Raw genomic sequence first — 21,714 nt, 5'->3', positions numbered from 1 at the left:
GACATGAATTTGAGTAGGCTCCAGGAGCTGGTGATGGACAGGGAAGCCTGGCGTGCTACAGTCCATGGGGTCGCAGGGCGTCAGACACAACTGAGCTGAACTGACCTGAAACACAGCTAAAAGCATTCGAAAAGAAAAATGGAAATTTAAGCCATGTCGTGACAGTCAAACAACCCTAGTCGTGGAGTTCAGGAAGAGAAAGCTTTGCCCTCCTTGGTGGCCCTACCCCAGGCAGCAATCCAAACACAAAACTGTACCTCTCCCAGAACTCCCAAGTCTGAGCCCAGAAAGGAGGTAGGGTAATGCTCTTCTCAAACACCAGGGGGCCACTGATGGGGGAAGGGGAAGGTGTGGAAGGATGGAAGTAAAGCCCATTCAAAGCAAATCCTGAAGCCTTGGAATGAACCCAGATTTCAACATCTTTCTCAATATTCTGGCATTTCATTGCCCAATGAAAGTGAATTTGAGGATTCCTCAAAACCCAATATAAGCTCTGCCTGGAAAATAAACCTTGCTGGAAATCCCATATCTCAGAAAGCCAGTGTCTCTCTGAAAAGCCAGAGTAAACTCTAAATTATGGCCTCTATCATGAATGTACCAGTGATATCACGATCTACACCCTCCAAAGTGAGTAGGATACCAGGCCTGAGAGGCTTATCTCCTGGGTCTGGGGACAGTGTTAAGCCCAAGCTGTAGGACGACTATGAGAGGGAAAAAACTGTCACTAAGATAACAAGAGTAACAGCTCCTGGAAAAGGCTGAGTATGTGGATAATCCCACATCCTCACTGCTCACAGCATGCTAGAAGTTCTAGTTCACCTCATCTAAAATCAAACTCTGTCTTCCTGTAAATCTGTTTCCCTTGGTGACTTTCTCATGGACCACCCTTCTCTATCATCCATGCAATCCATAATTATATAATCTTTGACTTCTCTCTGCAAACAGCAGGCCAGTTGCCAGGTTTAGGTCTCTCCTGTACGCCCACACCCTCTGTCTCCCATATTCTCACTAATCCACTCCAACACACAGATTTTCGCCAGTCAATTTTCCACTATCATGAAAAACCCTTTAAATTCCCTTATTAACCTTTAATGATGTCCTTAGTACCCTCTCTAGCAATCCTGACCCCATTACTTCTTATAACCTACCCTCCTTCCCACCTCCATATAAACACACAGGTGTCCCCACAAACCTGCTCTGATCAGACTGGTGGCCTCACTTGCACTGGGCTACCTCCATGCTTTCATCCAGGTTATGTGGTTGGGGCCAGGACTGCCATGGGAGTTCAAGAAGGGCTGGGTTATGGCAAAGGAGACAGTGGCACGCAGCTGGCAGCACAGTTCAGCTCAACACTCAGCCCAACACTGATACCCAGCTGTGCTCTAACTAAAGGAGAGGAACCAGTGAAACAACAGCCAACATTCACCACGTACATATCAGACACTGTGCTAATAAGCATTTTACAAGCACCATCTCTTAATACTAAGAATCTCCATTCTAGAAGGTGTTATTACTATCTCCATGTTACATGAGGAAACTGACACAGAGATCAAGTAATTTATGCAGAGTTCGACAGCTAATTAAAGGTGGGCTTGCCACTCAAAGCCCGATGTGTCTGGTCGGAGTATTTTACTGACCCACCATCTCCCAAGTGGGCTAGACTTGCAGGGAATAATCACTTACCTTACGTCAGGCCCTTCCTTTCTGCAGTACCATTAGAGAAAGACCACTTGAAAGGACCACATCCAGCGGGAAGCATTTCTCATGACTAACCTCATATTTTTACCCGTTTCACATTCAAGACCAAGCTCCCAAGCACCTCTTCTGCAGCTCCCTCACTATACATAGCCATCCGCATTCAATCCACCTCATAACAAATTCTGACAATGACACACGAACTGTACATAGTCAGCTGGCCTACCAGGTCCTTTATGCAGCTCAACATATAAGGTGACACCAAGTTAAGACAAGTGAAGTTCCAATTTGGGTACTTGCATCTCCCTCCCTGTATCCTGAGCCAGTGCCTGTCAAACCCAGGAGGGGCTTGGAGTCAGGTGTTTGATCGTGGAGAAAGCTGCTAGGGTTGGCCCAGCAGATGGGGAAGGGGATGGCATCACTTCTTCACAATCTGAATGACATCCTCGTCCTCCAACGTATGGTCTTTACCCACTTTTTGAGGATTGTGTTTCACAGACAGACCCCACACCAGAGCACTGTATGGAAGGAAAAAAAGAACATTCAGTGTAAATAATCACCTAGCTTCTACCTACCTAGGTGCCACTTTCTGTTTAGAGTTAGCATTCCAGTTCTTAAGAGTCAAAGCCCTACAACAGACAAGGTTCCCTATCCCCAGTCAAAGCCCAGAGGCTTTAGCTTCCCCTGAAGTGTGGCACGCTGGAGCCTTCACAGAGAAAGCAGAAGACTTCAGAGTTATGTGGTTCCCCATGCTCCAGAGCCAATTTATGAAAGTCAAGGAAAAAAATACAAATGAGAAGTATGATCAGACTAATTTAAAAATAAAAGGAGAAAGCATAGACTTGTTACAGAGAAATACCCTGAAATAATTGATTGGAAATTGATTCCTACAAATGCAATGTCAGTTACAGAATACTGGTTTTTATTGGGCCTATGAACCATCAGTGGTTACGGGTAAGAAACGTAGGATATCCTTCCTTAGCCATACTAGGAAAACTCTATCAAGAGAGTATTTCCTTATCCAAAAGGTTTAGGGGGCCCTCAGTACCCAGTGAAGCCCAATACGACGCTACATTTTGTGTTTGCCAAGAGGAAAATGAATTAACAAGAGAACCTCAGAGCAATCTGTACTGTCAGCCCTCCCAACTTGAAAAGGTGTTTAGGGCTCTTCCTGCTCCAAGTTGGCATGGTGTCACTTTCTGTTTTGATTTAGATTTAAGAAGACATTGAAAGGTTCTAACCAAGCAAGCATTTCCTGATGCCTAATTTCTATAACTCTATCTTAAGAATTACTCATTAGAAGAAAGCTCATAGGGAAAAGAAGGCACCACATGCCATCATACTTACTATTTAAATTCTTTGATAAGATTTTTGTGAATCTTCATGCAGAAATCCTCCACCGTGGTCCTGGAGTAAGGCAGCACCACTGGGGATGTGTAATCGGGCAACTGGCCCTTGGGTTTGGTGTAACTAGAACACAGAGGGAGCAGAGGCTGCTTACTTCTTAGAATGCTTCATGTGTGAACACAACTCAACCCTCCATCAACCCAGAGATCAGACATGGATAACCTCTATCTTGAGGGAGAAGGTGCCCTCAATATGGCCTTGCAGATGATAGGAATTAATTTATTTTTATCTCCAAAAACAGATTATGTTAATGAGCTCTAGCAGGTATTATTTTTGGATAGTCTGCTTTAAGTCCTACAGTAATAATACCCTCTCCACTAAGACTTACATCCTCACTAGTTTCAGATAGTCCCAGATCTTTTCCAACAGGTCATCAAAATTCCAGCGGTGATGGGCAGAGATGGGTACACAGTGAGGCACCTTATAGATAATATCCAACTCCTCAATGGAAATCTGATCAATCTTATTTAACACATAGATACAGGGGATATAGACTCTACAGAAATAGAAGAAAAACAGTATGTTAGTCTGGAGCTGTGGACAAGACTGTCAGTCTGACTCAACAGCCCCTCACCTGGGACTCAAAATCAGAGACTCTAAACTGGAATCATGAGAAAGTCAGCCAAAAAAAAGAAAACGTTTCCTACCTAAATAAGGTAGAACATGCAAAAAGTGAATTATCAGTTAAGTAACAAAACTCAAGCCACAGTCCCTAGTCATGCAGCTAATTACTGAAAAAGCATGCTGCAGTGTAAATAACATAAGCTTTAGAGTCACACAGAATGTATTCCCAGCTCTGTCACTTTCTAGACATGTGTCCCTAGGCGATCTCAGTTAATTTCCCAGTTGTTTTATGAACTGTAAGAATGTAAAACACTTCTAATAATATAATAACTTCAAGAATTAAAAAAAAAATTTTTAAACACAACATCTAGCAATGTCACAATCCTAACTGTTCAATCAATAGGGCAGCTAAGGTTACTAATAATTAGGCGAGCTACAACTTCTCAGGCTTCAGTTGCCTCACTTATAAAACACGTAACTCAAAGCACCAGTTTTTGTCTGTTTTCAAATGCCAGAAATAACTTAACAGTACTTTCAATTATTAATTTCAAATAGTAATGTCTCATGTTATGTAAGATCTCAGTTATGTACTCTTAGAGAAAACAGATACAGCCCAGTCTGCTCTAAGTTCTGCAGAACAGCCTATAGAATTTCTCAGATGGATTAATTCTGTGAGAGCAGACTGAGGACGTACTCTCTTGAACCACCATACAACACAGAGCTTAGGGGATAGTCTAGTTCATACCAAGTAACTGAAACAAGCAATTTGATAATCATCATCAAACTTCAGAGCAAAGAAGGATGTTAGCAATCAAGAACAACCCTTTATTTTATCAAGAAAGCAAGGCCCACTATTATCTGAGATAAGAGCACAACCAGAGTTAGAACTGATGTCTGCCAGACTCATAATCCAATGTTGTTTCCATTACAAGGCTTCAAATTCAAACTCAGGCACCATTTAGTCAGTTACCTATTTCCTTCCACCACGTCAATGAGGTCATCTGCTGTGGCGTCACTACGCAGGGTCACATCGGCATTATGGATTTTGTACTCAGCCAGAATGCTCTTCACAGTTTCAGCATCCAGCTCACTCTGAGGGCACTGAATGGGCACAGAAAACAACAACTGGTCAGAGAGCAAAAAAAAAAAAAATCTAAAAGTATCTGTTGATGTACCCAGATAAGTCTAGATAAGTGCAAATTTATTTCTAAAGACCATTATCCTAGATGAGACAGGCTTTGAGTAGGAAATACTTAAAATCTAAAGAGGTAATTAAATTAAAATGTCATATGGGTGGGCCCTAATCCAATATGACTCATGTCGCCCCTTACAAGTTTGGAACACAGACACACAGAGGGAGGATCATATGAAAACACAGAAGACAGCCATTTATAAGCCAAAGACAGAGGCCTCAGAAGAAACCAGTACGGCTCATATCTTGATGTCAAATATCCAGGCTCCAGAATCAAGAGAATTAAATTTCTGCTGTTTACACCACCCACTCTACAGTACTTTACTACAGCAGCCATAGCAAAAATACAGAAAGAAGGCTCCAACTCAAACATTATGAGACGATAATAAGAAAGATCTCTGGGGCAGGACAGCTTAAGTCTATGCCAGTCTGGAGCTCTAGAATATTAGATGTTACAAGAAATTCTCAATCCTCAATTATATGACTTAGAAGGAGCATTTGATAGAATCTATCACTCTTACCAATCGGAAACACTTTCTTTAATTGGCTTTCAGGATTCTAAACTTTTCTGATTTTCTTTCTTGACTGAGAAGTTTTATTTGCTGATTCTTCCCATCTCCTGGCCTCTAATCATTGTGAGAGGGTGGAGGAAGGTATCACAAAGCTCAATCCTTGAAACTCTTCTATTTATACTCCATTTCTCAGCTAAGTGATCTCAGCTAAGCTCATGGCTTTAAAATTGATAACCAATAAATTTACACCTGCAGCAAGATCTTTCCTCAAATGCCTATTTGACAGTAATATCTGGATGTCTAACTTGAGTGTTACTGGCATCTTAAACTGAATATCTGATCTTCCCCTCCCTTCCAAACCTATTCTACACTTAAATCCTACCATTTTAGTCACGAGAGTCCATTTTCTAGCTCATAACAAAAACTCACCATCACCTCTTTCTCTCACAACCCACATCCAGTTTAGCTGTTAATTCCTACCAACCATTTCCAAAATCTTTCCACAGTAACTACTCCACATCTCCACTATTACAACTCTAAGAAACAATCATTTCTTGACTAGATTATTGTAATAACCTCTTAAATGAGTTCTGTGTTTTTCCTCTTAACCCATTTCAGTCTGTTTTCAACAAACAGCCAGACTGATTCCATTAAAACCTGAATCAATTTTATTCCACAGACAGGAACCCAACCATCTTCTGCAAAGTAGAAGTATGTATGGCCCTATGCTATGACTTCGTTTCTTGCTACTCTTCTACTTGCTCATTCTGCTGGTCTTCAAACAAGCAAAGGCACACTCTACCTGTCTTGCACTTGGATGTTCCCTCTACATGAAATGCCCTTCCTCAACATATTCATTTGGTTCACTCCTTCTTGTCACCTCATTGAAAATTTCTCTGATCAACCTACTTAGAACCACAACCCTTCCACCAACACTCTCCCTCCTCTTTCCCTAGTTAACTTTCTGTCCTTAGTTTATCCTAACATAATATACTGTATTAGGTAGCACTCAGACTCATAATATACTACAATCACTCATTAATTTGTTTGCTACTTCCCCATTCGAATATAAAGCCAGGAATTTTTGCCCCCTCTTCCATTTCCAAATAGGAAAAGGAGTACATCAACGCTGTATATTGTCACCCTGCTTATTTAACTTTTATGCAGAGTACATCATGAGAAACGCTGGGCTGGAGAAAGCACAAGCTGGAATCAAGATTGCCAGGAAAAATATAAATAACCTCAGATATGCAGACGACACCACCCCCATGGCAAAAAGTGAAGAAGAACTAAAGAGTCCCTTGATGAAAGTGAAAGAGGAGAGGGAAAAAGTTGGCTTAAAGCTCAACATTCAGAAAACGAAGATCATGGCATCTGGTCCCATCACTTCATGGCAAATTTTCTGGGCTGCAAAATCACTGCAAATGGTGATTGTAGCCATGAAACTAAAAGACGCTTACTCCTTGGAAGGAAAGTTATGACCAACCTAGACAGCATATTAAAAAGCAGAAACATTACTTTGCCAACAAAGGTCCATCTAGTGAAGACTCTTGAGAGTCCCTTGGACTGCAAGGAGATCCAACCAGTCCATCCTAAAGGAGATCAGTCCTGGGTGTTCATTGGAAGGACTGATGTTGAAGCTGAAACTCCAATACTTTGGCCATCTGATGTGAAGAGCTGACTCATTTGAAAAGACCCTGATGCTGGGAGGGATTGAGGGCAGGAGGAGAAGGGGACGACAGAGGATGAGATGGCTGGATGGCATCACTGACCGGATGGACATGGGTTCGGGTGGACTCCGGGAGTTGGTGATGGACAGGGAGGCCTGGCATGCAGCGGTTCATGGGGTCACAAAGAGTTGGACATGACTGAGTGACTGAACTTCCATTTCCCCTGAAAGCCTAAAACAATGGTGGCCCATGGGAGGTGCTCTATAAATCTGTGCTGAATGAATGAAAATAGATGATATAAGCAGCCATCTACTTCATGCAAGCATAAGCTTTAGTTCCATACCACTCCAGAGGGGAAATAAAGCCACAAAAGTAGTCTGAGATGGACTCTTGTTCTACTCTGTCAGTCATTACAATGTCATTGTATTACCCCGATTAGCTCTTGGAGAAGCCAGGCAAATTCCAAATGTCAGTGTCCACGTACCACAATCCACTCTCCACCCTAGTCCCTTCAACAACCTACCCCATATACTTTCTTCACTTACAGTGGCTGTAAGATTAATGCCTCCTTTATCCTTCTTCTTAAAGCCAATGTTGGGGGGTTTGCTGTTCAAGCGAATACCAAAGCCTTCCAGCTCATTTTCAATTATCTTCTTATGTCCCAAGGGTTTCAGGACATCCAAAACAATCAAGATCAAGTTACACGTTCTGGCCACTGAAGAATTGAAAATAAAAAAATCTTTTTCAAAGATCATCAAAGATCTGCAAATGCAGGAGATGTAAGAGACGCAAGTTCGATCCCTGGGTAGGGAAGGTGCCCTGGAGGAGGAAATGGCAACCCACTCCAGCATTCTTGCCTGAAAAATCCTACGGACAGAAGAGCCTAGTGGGCTACAGTCCATAGCGTCACAAAGAGTCGGACACAACTGAAGTGATTTAGCACGCATATATATATACACACACACATGAAGTTAAGGTTTCCAAAGATTTATGCCAGAGTCACTCTGCAGTGTATGCTTTGTTTTCTGTTAGTGCATTGAGAGATGTGTCTAGATCTAGATACACTAGCAGAAAAATAATTTGGAATGAAGCTACAAACCAGGTAATAACCTGAATCCCTAAAAAAGTTCAGAAAGATTTAAAACAGCAAGAATTCTAAAAGAAAAAAATTATCCAGTTAGCGTATTTTTTTGTCAACTTTCTTGAGCTATAATTTATAAAAAATAAATAGTACCCATGTTAAGCATACAATTTGATGACAAATGTATACACCTATGTAACCACCATAGCAACTGAGATTCGGAACATTTCCATCATCTCCAAAAGTTCCCTTGTATCCCTTTGCAATCAATCTCCCTTTCAATCCCCAGTCACCCACTGCTCTGTCACGATAGGTTAAACTGCATTTTTAAGAATTTTGTATAAATGGAATCATACAAAATGTACTCTTTTGTGCCCAACTCTTTTCATTTAGCAAGTTCCTAATCATCATCCATGAATGACTTCTAACCTATAATTCTATAAATAGCTAAATTATTAATTTAATGTAAGGGTGGAATAAAAATACTTTCAAACATGAAGAAAACAAGAACAATTTACCTATCATTCACTCTTTTTCATTAAGTTTCTAAATAATGTACTTTAGCAAAACATGAAAATAACCCAAAAAAGGTAAAACAACAACTCTAAGAAACAGGGGATCCCATACACAATCTCAGCCATGCAAAAAATCTGGAACTACACTGTCCAACACAGACTCCACTAGCCACCTGGGGCTATTCAAATTTAAATTAAAATGATAAAATTTAAAATTCCATAACTCAATTGCACCAGGCACACAAAGTCCTCAATAGCCACTGTATTCAAATATCTGGAAAAATACTGATTGATAGGCATTTGATCTACTGGAACATTTGAAAACTATTAGCAAACAGAAAAGTAAACAAAATAAGAACCAATTAACTCAATGAAAAACAAATTTAAAAAGCAGATTTCAAGAGAAAAGAAATCAAGTCATAATACAGTACTTATCTCAGCACTGAACAAGTTACACAGTCATTATATAATAACATAAACCATGACTGATGAGTTAACTAAAAATTATGATATTTCTTTGAAAAAATAGGAGAAGAGATATGGAGTACGAGAGCTAATTTCCTACCATAACATTAAACCAATAGATGGTATTTAAAATTAATTAACCATGAAACAATAATATAAGCATAACATTTTAAAATATGAAGTAGAAGAAACAGTTGAAGACTTGACAGCACTTGCCAGTGGGGAATGACAGTAGAGATGGAAACAGAGTAGCAGATTACTGCAATTTATGCTTAGCCTTTTTTTTTTTAAAGGTTGTATCATGTGGCTTGTAGTCCTTGACCAAGGATTGAATCCACTCCCTAAGCAGTGAAAGCATGGAGCTTCACTGGACCACCAAAGAATTCCCCTATGATTAGCCTTTTATAACATTTTACTTTAAATAAAAAGAAAAGAAGAAAAGGCATGAGTGGGAGTCAGGAAACCTGAGGTCTAGCTCTGAATCTGTCACAACAGGGCAACATTGTATCAAAGCCCTTCAGTTCTCCTGTTCTTCCTTTCCCTTCAAAGGGGGGTCTGGACTGCTACTCTCTGAATCCCTTCAAGTTCCAACATTTTGCTCCAGTGAGAAGGCAGGTAAAACTTTCCCTTCACTGTGGTACCAACTCCAAGCTCCACAGTCCCTAAAGGAACAGCACCCAGCGAAGAGATGATACACCAGGACGGTGGCTCCAGAACACTCACCTGCAATGACCTGACGGCCTCTACCTTTCCCATCCTTGGCACCTTCAATGATACCTGGGAGATCCAGAAGCTGCAAGATTAAGGAGAGAAAAGGAAAACCTGGCTATAAATCTGAGCAGATTAAACAGAATGATAAGTATTCAAAATTTAGGAGATCCAAACCCAATCTTCCTTGTAAGTGAATGTGTAAATCTTACTTTTACTAAGCATCTACTAAATACCAGCTGCAAGCTTCTTATACACTTTATCTCACTCAAAATACCTAGCAAGTCTGTGAATAAGGATATTAGTTGAGGTTCACAGAGGTTAAGTGGTTTGCCCAAAGTCACAGTCCAAATAAATCAGATTTTAATCCATGTCTTGGGGACACAAATCCATAATTCTACCTTAGTATCTTTCAATATTTTCCCACTTTCCAGTAAGTTGAGCCTCCACACAAATTCCTTACTATAGATAATAACTGGATTATGATATTCACAAGTGATAAATCCTGAGACCTCTGCAAATCCTCCAATTCACAAAAATTTCTGCAGTCATTCTTAAGCAAGCACATAAGAATCGCATATAAAACAATTTAGAATGCAGATATTTAAGCCCCATCCCTGCAAATTCTGCTCTGCAAGAGCCAAAGTCGGATTCAGATACTGATCTGTATTTCAAAAGGCTCCAAGGATGACTCTGATATGTGTCCTCAGTTGAAAATAACCACTCAGTTGCCCGGGAAATGCAATAAAGTAAAACTTCACATAAGTCACAGTGTATGTAAACTAACATCAAAACCAAATCTGTAGCACTCATGACTCAAATTCATAAACTACAGTTATAAGCTCTTAAAAGAGTCTGTTACAAGCACATGTAAAATCTGAAACTACCAAGGGCCATGGTACTGTATGGCCAATACCGAATCATCTGCATAAACAGACAGGGATATAGTCGCAGCTTATCAAAACATCATTTAAAACTAGTCTTTGCTGGGGAATTCCCTGGCAGTCTAGTGGTTATGACTCTCCACTTTGAATGTCAAAGGCCCAGGTTTCATCCCAGGTCTAGGAACTAAGATCCTACAAGCTGTGCCGCATGGCCAAAGGAAAAAAACAACAACAACTATCTTTTGTGGTAAGCATATCTGATATTACAGAAATATACTTCACATTAAATAAACCACAAGGAAAAAGAATGAACTCAGGAGGTATTTAGAGTTCAACTTTCCATTCGAGAACCTGCTCAAAAGCTCCTCCCTATTCCTCACTACATAATAAATAACATTACCTCCTCTAAAACTGGGACTAGTGAGCACACCAGATCTTGATTTCTAAGTACCTATCTCCAACAGAAGGAAGGACAGAAGTGGTTCATTGCAGGGCTGGGGCAGGGAAAATATAAGATAAGCCTGGGGACCTCCCTGGTGGTCCAGGGGCAAAGACTCTACACTTCCAATAATTCAGGGGGCCTAGGTTCAATCTCTGGTCAGGGAACTAGATTCTGCATTCTGCAACTAAGACCTGGCACAGTGCAATAAATAAAATAATATTTCCTTTAATATTAAACTGAGAAAAAAGAGCAAGAGCTTTCTAACTGTGGCAGCTGAACATGGTGGAGAAATTTATTGAGGCCCCGACACACAAAAAAAGCAAGTTAACTTAAGCTTTTCTTGAGAGGGAAATATTTAAAATTACATCAAACTATTTAAATATTTTAAATTACACTGAACTATTAAAATGTGGCAACTGAATTTCACCCAATAAAAACAGGCCATGCTTTACATATATGAATTTCAGATTACAACTCAGAATTGAGAAAAAGAAAAAATGTATCTTCAAATCACATAACTGTTTGATTTTAAGAACTGGATACTAACCTACTTCAAATTCTAATGCCTTTAGAAGTTAAAGCAGATATACGCGCGTGTCCATATACATACACACACACACACACACACACACACACACGACAAGAGTCCTAGGGACTCTAGCAAGGTGAAACATAAGCCCCACAATTTCTGAAGCACTGTACATCCACTCTGCAGGCCAATCTCTGACTATGTGAAACATCAGTTTCCTTCCAACATCACTGGTTAATAGGTTAGTTGGTGGTTCAGCTACTACTTGAACATCTCCAGACACAGTAACTACCTCAAGAGGTACTATTCCATTTTTAGGCACCTGTATTGTTAAAAAAGATCTTCCTAACAACAGCAACAACAACAAAAACCAGAAATCAATCTCTTTATAATTATTAGATGGTTCTAATTTTGTATACCATTCCCCAGAGAATCACAGATAATGAGTCCTCCGTCACAAAGGAGCCTTTTAAAAAACATTTTGAGGGCAGTCATTTTAATCCAGCTAAACACACCTACTAGTATGCCTACTTAACTTGGTTTCTGGAGAAAGTCAAAAGGGAAGGAAAAACAGGCAGAGGGCACAGATGGAAAACAAAGTACCATGAAAAAAAGGAAGAAAAAAACCTGAAAAGGTCAAAAGAGACTGAAATAAATGAAGGTTTTGAGGAAAAGACAAGAAAAGAGAGGGGTTATACCAAGAGGCGCCATAACATCTCTTCAGGAAAGAGGTTACTCTCTGAACTGACAAAACTGACTATCAATAAGACTGTGAAACCAGATGAAATTAAGCAGTGGTCCAGATATGCCCAAGTGTCCTCATTCTTGTTATATACATTGGCATGGAGTCCTAGAAAGGTACGTGTTATAATGGTACCTAACCAGAAGGAAAAAGTCACTGAAAATACCACCAGGACACTGGTCGCTCCTTACTTCAGACTCTGTAATACGGAAATATGAATGCACTTCACAACTCACTGTGTAACTCACTGTTTAGAGGGAAAACAAATGCCTACACTAAAGAGTTTTTAAATGTTCTGCCAAGGCACTGGGGGCATTCTGATTTTCAAGACAAACAGCAATTCTCAGTATCTGTCAACCTACTAGATGCAAGAAGCTCACAATTTCACCATTAGATTCTACTACACTGCTTTCAACAATAACAGATCCAAATCTTTGGAAAGCTGGATTTTTCAGAGATTACTATGGCAAAAACTAAGCAACACACAAAAATCAGGGTGGAAAAAGAAACACATGTGGCAGTATTCAACCTGACTCCAAAGTTTGAGAAGTTACATGGTACCTAACAGTGTCCATATCCCATTAGTAAATAACTGTAGCTGTAAGGTCATAAATAATTGTTTGGCTCTAACTATTAAAGGAACAGAACCATTAGGTTACTTCTCTTGGCCTGGAGCACTGCAAAAAATTACTGGAAACAAAAAAGCTGTCAGGAAATAATTACTAAGACACTGAGGGTGTGAACCTACTGAGACACTAAGGGCTTGGGAACCTCTAGCCTAGATTCAAATGTCATGAAATTCAGAACCTTATCTTCTTAGCTGCGGAGCCAAAAAGAAAATGTTACACCATATTTTACATGTATCTTTCATACCCAAATGGACTCCTCATTTGGGAGCCCTAAATCTATCATCTATCTAAGAACTTTTGAAGACAACTTCATTAAGCCTCACAGATAAGAATTATCTTCTAAAAAGGGTCTGATCATGTTATTCTTTATTAAGAAGTTTCTAAATGGCTCCCAGCTATGTACAAGATAAAATTCAACTTCCTTGGCAGACACATAAGATCCTTCATAATTCAGCTCCAATCTACCTTTCCAAATTCAGTTTCTACTACTCCCTATCCACAGCTAAGCTCAAAATACAGGCTGTTCCCCATTAGAGCTGCCTGAAATTGCCCTTTATATTCTCCAGCTGATAAAATTCTAATAAACATTAAAACCCATCTTACTGTCACTTTCTATGTAAAGCTTTTTCTGTCTTACCAGACCTTCCCTTACCCCATCCTCAGGTGGAAAAAGTAGTCCTTCCTTTCTCTGTGTTTTTACAAACGATATTTTTATTTCTATGCACTGGTCTTCTCTCTCTCCCCTGCTAGCCAAAGAGGTTCTGGTAGATCAAATATGAGCATACAGAAAGTTTCTTGGCATACAGAAAGTTCCAAATAAGTTCTTTTTCTATGAATGGAAGAACTGACTTCTTCCAGTCCTTGGCCTGTAGGCCTAACTTACCTGGATTTTAGCACCTTTGTATCTGATGACGCCAGGCACAGTGGTCAGGGTGGTGAACTCGTAGGCTGCCACCTCGGAATATACCCCTGCCAGGTTACTGAGCAGCGTTGACTTCCCCACAGACGGAAAACCCACAAACCCAATTCGAGCATCACCCGTCTTGGCAACATCAAATCCTAAAACATCAATAAATATAAAAAGAAGAATGTTATCCTGGGAGCGTTGAGACTCAAGCAATTCCTTTTACATTCTGGTTGCCTACCCCTCTAAAACTTATTTCTCCAACTTTAGCAGTTTTATCTCTAGGGTAGAACTTAAGCACACAAAATTCCCCCATGGCAATTCACAGTATTTAATGGATTGTTTGATGGAAAAACTTTATACCTCTAATTGTTGTTATATACCTATGCACAGTATTTAGAGCCCAAATATTATACAATAATTGATCTAAAAAAAAAACATTTTTTTTTCCCCTACAAACCCTGGGAATTGTGTGACTAACAAGAGTTTTCTTTTCTTACAATTAGTTGCAAACAAATTCAAAGCCAAATTTGTGGCCCTTCTCTAGAAGTGTACAGACCTCGTGACATTACTTTTCATACCAACTTTCTCTTGGCATCAACTTATTCTTTCTACCTTCACTTCCCTTTGCAGCAACTTCCTTCATCTTGTCGACTCTTTATATATTTCACTGAGCCAACATAAATCTATTTTGGATCAGGACAGGATATACATAGACAAAACCCTAGTTCACTTAGAGAGAATATTCATTAACCTTTGAAATCAGCAGAATTGGGAATTCCCTGGCGGCCCAGTGGTTACAACTCTGCACTTTCACTGCCAAGGCCCAGGTTTAATCCCTGGTAGGGGAACTAAAATCCCACAAGCAACACTGTGTGGCAAAAACACACACACACACACACACACACACACACACACACCCAGAAAACAACAGAATAGAAATAAACACAATTCAAGAATTTAAGCTTAGAAAACAGACATTTCTAAACTAGTTTTTACCATATGCCTTTACTACTTTCATAAAAATTACACACACAAAAGGAAAAGAAAAACCCAAACACAAACCTTCTCCTGGTCCTCCACCACCACCACCTTTTGGAGTAATGAGCTCCCTGCGAAGCTTAGCAAGACGAGCCTTAAGCAACCCTAGGTGGTGTGCTGTGGCCTTGTTCTTCTGAGTCCGAGCCATCTATTAGGGAGGAATCACAGGCATAAATCAGAAGCAGTTCCTACAAGGTAAAACATCCAGAATGAATGCTCCCCCAGCTCTGAGCAGGATGTTTTCCTCTAAGTCCTACTAACGTCACTATACCCACTTTAAGTCAGACTTTAAAAGAGTAAAAATCCATTCTCTCCATCACCCAGTCAATTCGCCTCATTACAGAGCAAACAACTGAGGCCCAGAGAAGAAATGTGACCAAAATCACTACAATCAGCGTTCACCAATTAGACTACAACTCAACTGCTGAACCCTTTTCAACTGCTTGTACCCCGTGTACCCCAGTCGATTTTAAACAGCTCTGAGCCCTTGAGACAGAAGAACCACACAACAATCCAGGTGGAATCAAAACTACCACAGATGACAATTTACTTCCAGACCCTATTCCCGGGAGCAACATTCTGGGAAAGGGGGTCACCAAAGCAGAGACCAGGGAAGAAGGGGTGTGAAGAAAGATACTGAGGTACGTGAGTAAATCAGGGCTAAAGTGAGGAGATAGGATTCCGTGCCGCTCGCAGAAAAGAAACTGAAAGTTCAGACAGAAGCCGAACGCTGGGAGGGGGTGCCAACTAAGGCGCAAAAGTATGGAACGCGGGCCCGGGCTGAGGGGGGTCAAGGAAAGCGAGCCGAGGCTGAGGGGAGGCCGGCAACGCGGCCCCGGGCCTGACACGTCTGAGGGGAGTTCAGGCGGGAGCAACGCCGCTTTAGAGGAAGGCTAGGACGGAGCGTTCGAGCGTCCATTACCTCGGCTTCGATCTCCGCGATCTTAGCTAGGGTGCTGCTCATGGTGGCGAGCTGCGGGGGACCTCAACGGCTTCCACAGATACAGTTCCCCGCCTCACAGTCGCCGGCAAACCGGCCACAACCACTAGGAGCTACAGCAGTGCGCAAGCGCGGTATTTCCTGTTTCTCACGAGATTTCCGCGCGCGGCTCACCGCGAGATTTACAACGTGAACTGGTTTCCTCCTCTTCAGCCAACCCCGCCCCGTCCCGCGAGCCAGTGCGGTGTCATAGAGCCCGCGGGAGTGGGGGCCAGAGAGGCCGCCCCGGTCCTTACCTCCCCGAGCGCGCTGAGGGTCGCGCGCCGCTCGGCCCCGCCCCGCCGGACGTGCCCTCAGCGTAGGGCTCCGCGCCCAGCGCCCGGCGCGTGGTCTATGAGGAGCGACTCCTCGCTGCTGACCTGCAGCGATCAGACCCTCTTTCCCGAAAAGGGCACCCACATCTTCCTCGCCAGCACCGACGGGTGCTGGGGCCCCTTTCACTGCTGGGGAGACACCCCGGGGGACTGCTTGGCCTCCTGGGTTGATGTGGATACCCATCTTCAGCCTGTCTTGTCCTCTTGGGAAAAGAAAATACCCCCTTTCCATCACTCAAAACTATTTTTAGGTGTCTGTTTTGTTTACCCCCCAACCCCGAGTAAAGTGCGTGGCACATGGCTAGCCTGCAGTAAATGCGTGCTTGGATTAATTCCCAAAGAACCGGTCCTTGAAACATTGCTCTAAACTGTGTTAAGGATAATTAAATAGCGGTACCTCTATGCTGTGAAATACTATTTCAGGCATTAAAACGTAGATCTGTATGGTCTTAACTGAAAGGATGTCCAAGACATAGTGTTTCAAGAAAAAAAGTGGTAGCAAGACTGCACCTACGTTGTGATCCCAATTATGTTAAACTCCAGTTCAGTTCAGTTGCTCAGTCGTGTCCCACCCTTTGTGACCCCCTGGGCTGCAGCATGCCAGGCCTCCCTGTCTACCAACTCCTGGAGTTTATTCAAACTCATGTCCATTGAATAGGTGATGCCATCCAACCATCACATCTCATCTCATCCATCAGAACAAGACCCAATTTCCCCCTCAGTCAGGCTCTCCCATCAGGAAGCTGCCATAAGCCTCTTATCTTTCTCCATCAGAGGGCACACAGACTGAAAACCACAGTCACAAAAACCTAACCTATCTATCCTATGGACCACAGCCTTGTCTAACTCAATGAAACTATGAGCCATGCCTTATAGGGCCATGCTGTGTAGGGCCACCCAAGATGGACGGGTCATGGTGGAGAGTTCTGACGAAACGTGATCCACTGGAGAAGGGAATGGCAAACCACTTCAGTATTCTTGTCTTCACAACCCCATGAACAGTATGAAAAGGCAAAAAGATAGGACACGGAAAGATGTTAAAGTTCAGTTCAGTTCAGTCGCTCAGTCGTGTCCGACTCTTTGCAGCCCCATGAATCGCAGCACGCCAGGCCTCCCTGTCCATCACCAACTCCTGGAGTGCACTCAGACTCACCTCCATCAAGTCAGTGACGCCATCCAGCCATCTCATCCTCAGTCGTCCCCTTCTCCTCCTGCCCCCAATCCCTCCCAGCATCAGAGTCTTATCCAATGAGTCAACTCTTTGCATGAGGTGGCCAAAGTACTGGAGTTTCAGCTTTAGCATCATTCCTTCCAAAGAATACCCAGGACTGATCTCCTTTAGAATGGACTGGTTGGATCCCCTTGCAGTCCAGGGTACTCTCAAGAGTCTTCTCCAATACCACAGTTCAAAAGCATCAATTCTTCGGCGCTCAGCTTTCTTCACAGTCCAACTCTCACATCCATATGTTTATATAGTTGTACATGGTTAAATGGTCTGAATTAAAAGGTACAATCTCAAACAGTGGGATGGATGCAAGGAAAAGTGGAGAAAGCCTTTCACTTCTTACTCTGCATTACTGTTGTTCAATTTTTTTAAAAAAGATTAATGTATCTATGCATTATTTGTGTAATAATAATAAAACTTAAAATTTCAAAAGGTTCCTCTTCCCCAGTGTCTTGTGCAGAGGAAGCCAGGACGCCCAGAAGCTGTGTACTGATTTTGAAAGCTGCTTCCTGCAAGATCAAGGAATTCTTGTTGATAGATTGATTGATCCATTGGGAGTCCGCAGGCCAGGCTTAACCTGCAGGCTGGCCTCCACTCAGCCCTGGGAGGGAAGTTTATTTATCTAAATTTTTAAGTAAGAATAATTCCAACTTGCCAGAGACGCAAAAGGAGGTTTTATCCCGCATAAGGGAAGGAATGGGGAAAGGAAAGCTTTTATAGAAAGTCCCGGAGGACTCAGGAGTTTCTTTCTTTTTTTTTTTTTCTTTAACCTCAGTCTTTTCATAAATAAATTAAGGGGTAATGAGGTAATTAGATCGTGCACCGTCTAATGGAGGAGGGAAGGAGAGGAGAGGAAGTCCAGCTGGAATGGGATATGATCAAAGATCAGTCTTAAAGACAGATAAAATCAAATCAGCATGCCTTTGCTAACTTAGAGTACTTCAGGAATTGGCTGACAATATCAAGGGCATGATGCTCTGTGAAGAGGTTCTCCTTAGCAAATCTGTCATAGGAAGCCTGCAGCTAAGTTAACCATTTCATTGACCAAAGACACCCCAGGACCCCCACCTTGGGGGCCTCAAGTGTCAGGACTGTGCCGAAGGGTAATATTGATCTCTGTCAGGTCCTGTGGTGGTTTGGTCACTAAGTCATGTCCTACTCTTGCGACCCCACGCACTGCAGCCCACCAGGCTCCTCTGACCAGAGGATTTTCCAGGCAAGAATACTGGAGTGGGTTGAAATTTCCTTCTCCAGGGGATCTTCCCAACCTAGAAATCAAACTCAGGTCTCCTGCCCTGCAGGCAGAGAAGCCCTTGGGCAGCCATGGCCAGGCCTTAAAGCTCGGCTTCTCAGAGCCATAGCTGGCCCGGGTCTGCTGGACACTAACCACAACAGAAGGCCTTTTTGCCCTAGGGCTAAACTACTAGGGCCTTGGCACTGTGTTTCTTAAAAAAAAAAAAAAAAGGAATAAAACAGAGGAAATACAGAAAAGGCTTTGTCTCTTGCCAGGACACTCCAAGCATTTTGAAGTAACTGCAGTTCTTCAAATGTGCAGGTGTTCTCTGCTCTTGCGTTGCCCGCTCAGTATACTTTTCTCCCACCCTTTCCCTGCACCGCCTGCATCTAGATAGCTCTTCTTCAGCCTCATGGTCTTCCAGTCCATACAGTCTCTGAAAAGCTTTCCTTGAAACTTAAGACTGGGTGGAGAGCCGCCCATGGCTGCCCAGCTTTTCTCCCCATCAGAGCGGCAACCGCTCTACTTGCTTGCTCCTCTGACTGCCCACCAAGCCCTGAGCCTGTGAGGATGTGAATCTCCAGCACCAGCATCAGGACAGCTACGGGCAGTCCTTGAAACATATTTATTAAACATGTAAAGAATTCTCACAGTCAGGGAAGTAAAATGGAAATAAAAACAAGACAGGGGAAAAATTTTTTTAAGAAGAAGCTTAGAAGATATGTAGCTTTCCCCCTAAATGACCATTTATAGTTTATCTACAGACACAATAGTAAGGTAAGCTAAACATCTGTGTCTGGTTGATGGCAGGAGAAATAACAGGATAATGATACATAAAAAATCCATGTTACTACTTTTTAATTGGCTTCAAAATTCCCAGATACAGGAAGAAAAAATTAAAAATTCCCAGATACTGTAACAGCAGAGGATGGGAAGCCCTCCATGAAGGACGGGTATTAGAATCACTAGTGCATGACGTGTCTTACTTTTCGAAGGGAAATCCTCGAGAAGGTGCACATCTAGGGCAGTCTGAGCAACCTCCAGGAGATAGTGAAGGACAGGGAAGCCCGGCGCGCTGCAGTCCATGGGGTCACAGTTGGACATGAGAGAGAAACTGAATAAAACAATTCTTCTCTACAAACACGTTCTCTCTTAAATCCAAAAAAAAAAGAAAAAAGAAAAAAGAAAAGAAAATACACAAAAGTTTTCACTAAAAGTCTGCCTCTTCTGCCATTCAAGTGGGTGATTCCTTGATTTGCACAATACAGTCTACTCATTTCTGTTCAGTATGAATTATGATCCAGGGACTGTGGTAGGCACTGGGGATGCAAAGATAGGATATCTTTTATCCCCCAGGAGAGGGGCAAAGGTATGAAAATACCCCAAACTCATTAATACAAGACCCAGTGAGCAATGCCAAGTGTCAGAAGAGATATAAACAAGCTACCTTGTGGGGTTCAAAGAAGGAAGTGCTTACATCTGGTTTGGGTCAGAAAATGGCTTTGAAAGAGACGTGCCCAGGGAAATGGAGATGGAGACGAAAGAAAGGGAACATTCCAGGCAGATGAGCAAAGGCAGGGCAGGGAAGCACTGTGGGCTTCAGAAGTGCCATTAGGCTGGAGCAAGTGTATGGCTAAGGGTGTCTCAAGAAAGGAAATTATTCCTAAACACCAGCATACACCCTGCTCATCTGAGATGGTGAATATGGTCAGGGCGGGCAGTCATTTGGGGGCAAAGAGCAAATAGTACCTTGCTAAAAGATAACTCACTTTCCTCCCTTAGTTTTCTTCTGAGAAAATTGTAAAAATACCAAAAACTTGTATTATTTGTTCTAAGTAAGTATGCTCAAAATTGGAAGAAATGAACTGATGAGAAATCTTATTAAAACCCTAGACTAGAAATGTCAGTCTAGTTTAGCAAAATGGAGGCAGGTTGGAGAAATACATGTACTTCCAAAGCCTTAGTCATATTTAACTGTAGTATGTTAATAAACAAATGTACATTTGATTATGATGTCAGCAATGGGAAGGTAACAATGTAGAATAAAAAAGTATAGGAGAGCTTCTAAAATAACAGGAGGGATAAAGAATATGATTAGGCAGCAAAGTAATGAGAAGAGAAAGAGGAAATAATAAAGTAGCATAAATAATAAACATAAAATAGAATGAAAGGAATAACATCCAATACATCTATTCATACAATAAAAAGACTGAATTCCCCTCTCAAAAACAGAAATTTGGGTTTTTTAAAAAATCTAGCTGGATCTTAAAAAAAAAAAAACAAAATCTAGCTGGATCTTAGTATTAAAAAACACCTAACAAAGAAAGATTAAAAATAAAAGAATGAAAATAGACAGACATGTAGACAGTTAAAGATGTGCCAGATAAATAAGAAGAATAGAGCATTATTCATAACAGGTAAAAAGTCTGGAGAAGGAAATGGTAACCCACTCCAGTATTCCTTCCTGAAAAAGTCCATTGACAGAGGAGCCTGTTGGGCTGCAGTACATTGGGTTACATGACTGAGCTTGCGTGCATGAAGGTGGAGGGAGATGGGTTGGTAGCAATAAACTGGCAGAACTAAAAATAAAAAGTGGAAATAACCCACATATCTATCAACTGATGATGGATGAATACAATGTGGTATATCCACAAAATGGAATATTGACTGAGTGAGTTAAAGTCACTCAGTTGTGTCCAACTCTTAGCGACCCCATGGACTATATGTAGCCCACCAGGCTTCTCTGCCCATGGAATTCTCCAGGCCAGAATACTGGAATGGGTAGCCATTCCCTTCTCCAGGGGATCTTCCTGACCTGAGGATTGAACCCAAGTCTCCTGCATTGCAGGTGGATTCTTTACCATCTGAGCCACCAGAGAAGACCAATGGAATATTATTCAGCAATAATAAGGAATGAAGTACTGATTCATGCTACAATAGGCAAAGCCTCAGAAACACTAT

The 21,714-nt window shown here is 41.8% G+C and overlaps 1 protein-coding gene across 2 annotated transcripts; it reads right to left on the bottom strand.

Annotated features, from left to right (window-relative positions):
* Window positions 1–1,899: 1,899 nt before the first annotated feature.
* On the bottom strand, window positions 1,900–16,294 carry DRG1 (developmentally regulated GTP binding protein 1). 2 transcript variants are annotated; one of them, XM_069557161.1, is made up of 9 exons: window positions 15,903–16,294; window positions 15,005–15,128; window positions 13,919–14,094; window positions 9,825–9,894; window positions 7,586–7,755; window positions 4,637–4,767; window positions 3,431–3,598; window positions 3,043–3,165; window positions 1,900–2,213 (listed from the first exon to the last, which is right to left on the bottom strand). In XM_069557161.1, the coding sequence occupies exons 1-9, from the start codon at window positions 15,942–15,944 to the stop codon at window positions 2,114–2,116; spliced, it is 1,104 nt and encodes a 367-aa protein (XP_069413262.1). In that variant the 5' UTR covers window positions 15,945–16,294; the 3' UTR covers window positions 1,900–2,113. The 2 variants fall into 2 exon arrangements, with proteins under 2 accessions (XP_069413262.1, XP_069413261.1); XM_069557160.1 differs by having other exon boundaries at window positions 7,586–7,779; window positions 15,903–16,053.
* Between the last annotated feature and the right edge of the window lie 5,420 nt (window positions 16,295–21,714).

This window comes from Ovis canadensis, chromosome 17 (genome assembly GCF_042477335.2).
Source record: "Ovis canadensis isolate MfBH-ARS-UI-01 breed Bighorn chromosome 17, ARS-UI_OviCan_v2, whole genome shotgun sequence".
In the NCBI taxonomy this organism is placed as follows: Eukaryota; Metazoa; Chordata; class Mammalia; order Artiodactyla; family Bovidae; genus Ovis; species Ovis canadensis.
Note: the sequence above shows the minus strand (reverse complement) of the source record. Positions and strands in the feature narration are given on the sequence as shown.

Bases quoted from the DNA above. Each gene is read 5' to 3' on its own strand.
- DRG1 (XM_069557160.1), bottom strand. From the start codon at position 15,944: ATGAGCAGCACCCTAGCTAAGATCGCGGAGATCGAAGCCGAG. The intron at 15,129-15,902 runs GTAATGGACGCT...CCTCCCTAATAG, and splicing joins TCGCGGAGATCGAAGCCGAG to ATGGCTCGGACTCAGAAGAA. The intron at 7,780-9,824 runs GTGAGTGTTCTG...TCTTTGAAAAAG, and splicing joins AGGCCGTCAGGTCATTGCAG to ATTTTTTTATTTTCAATTCT.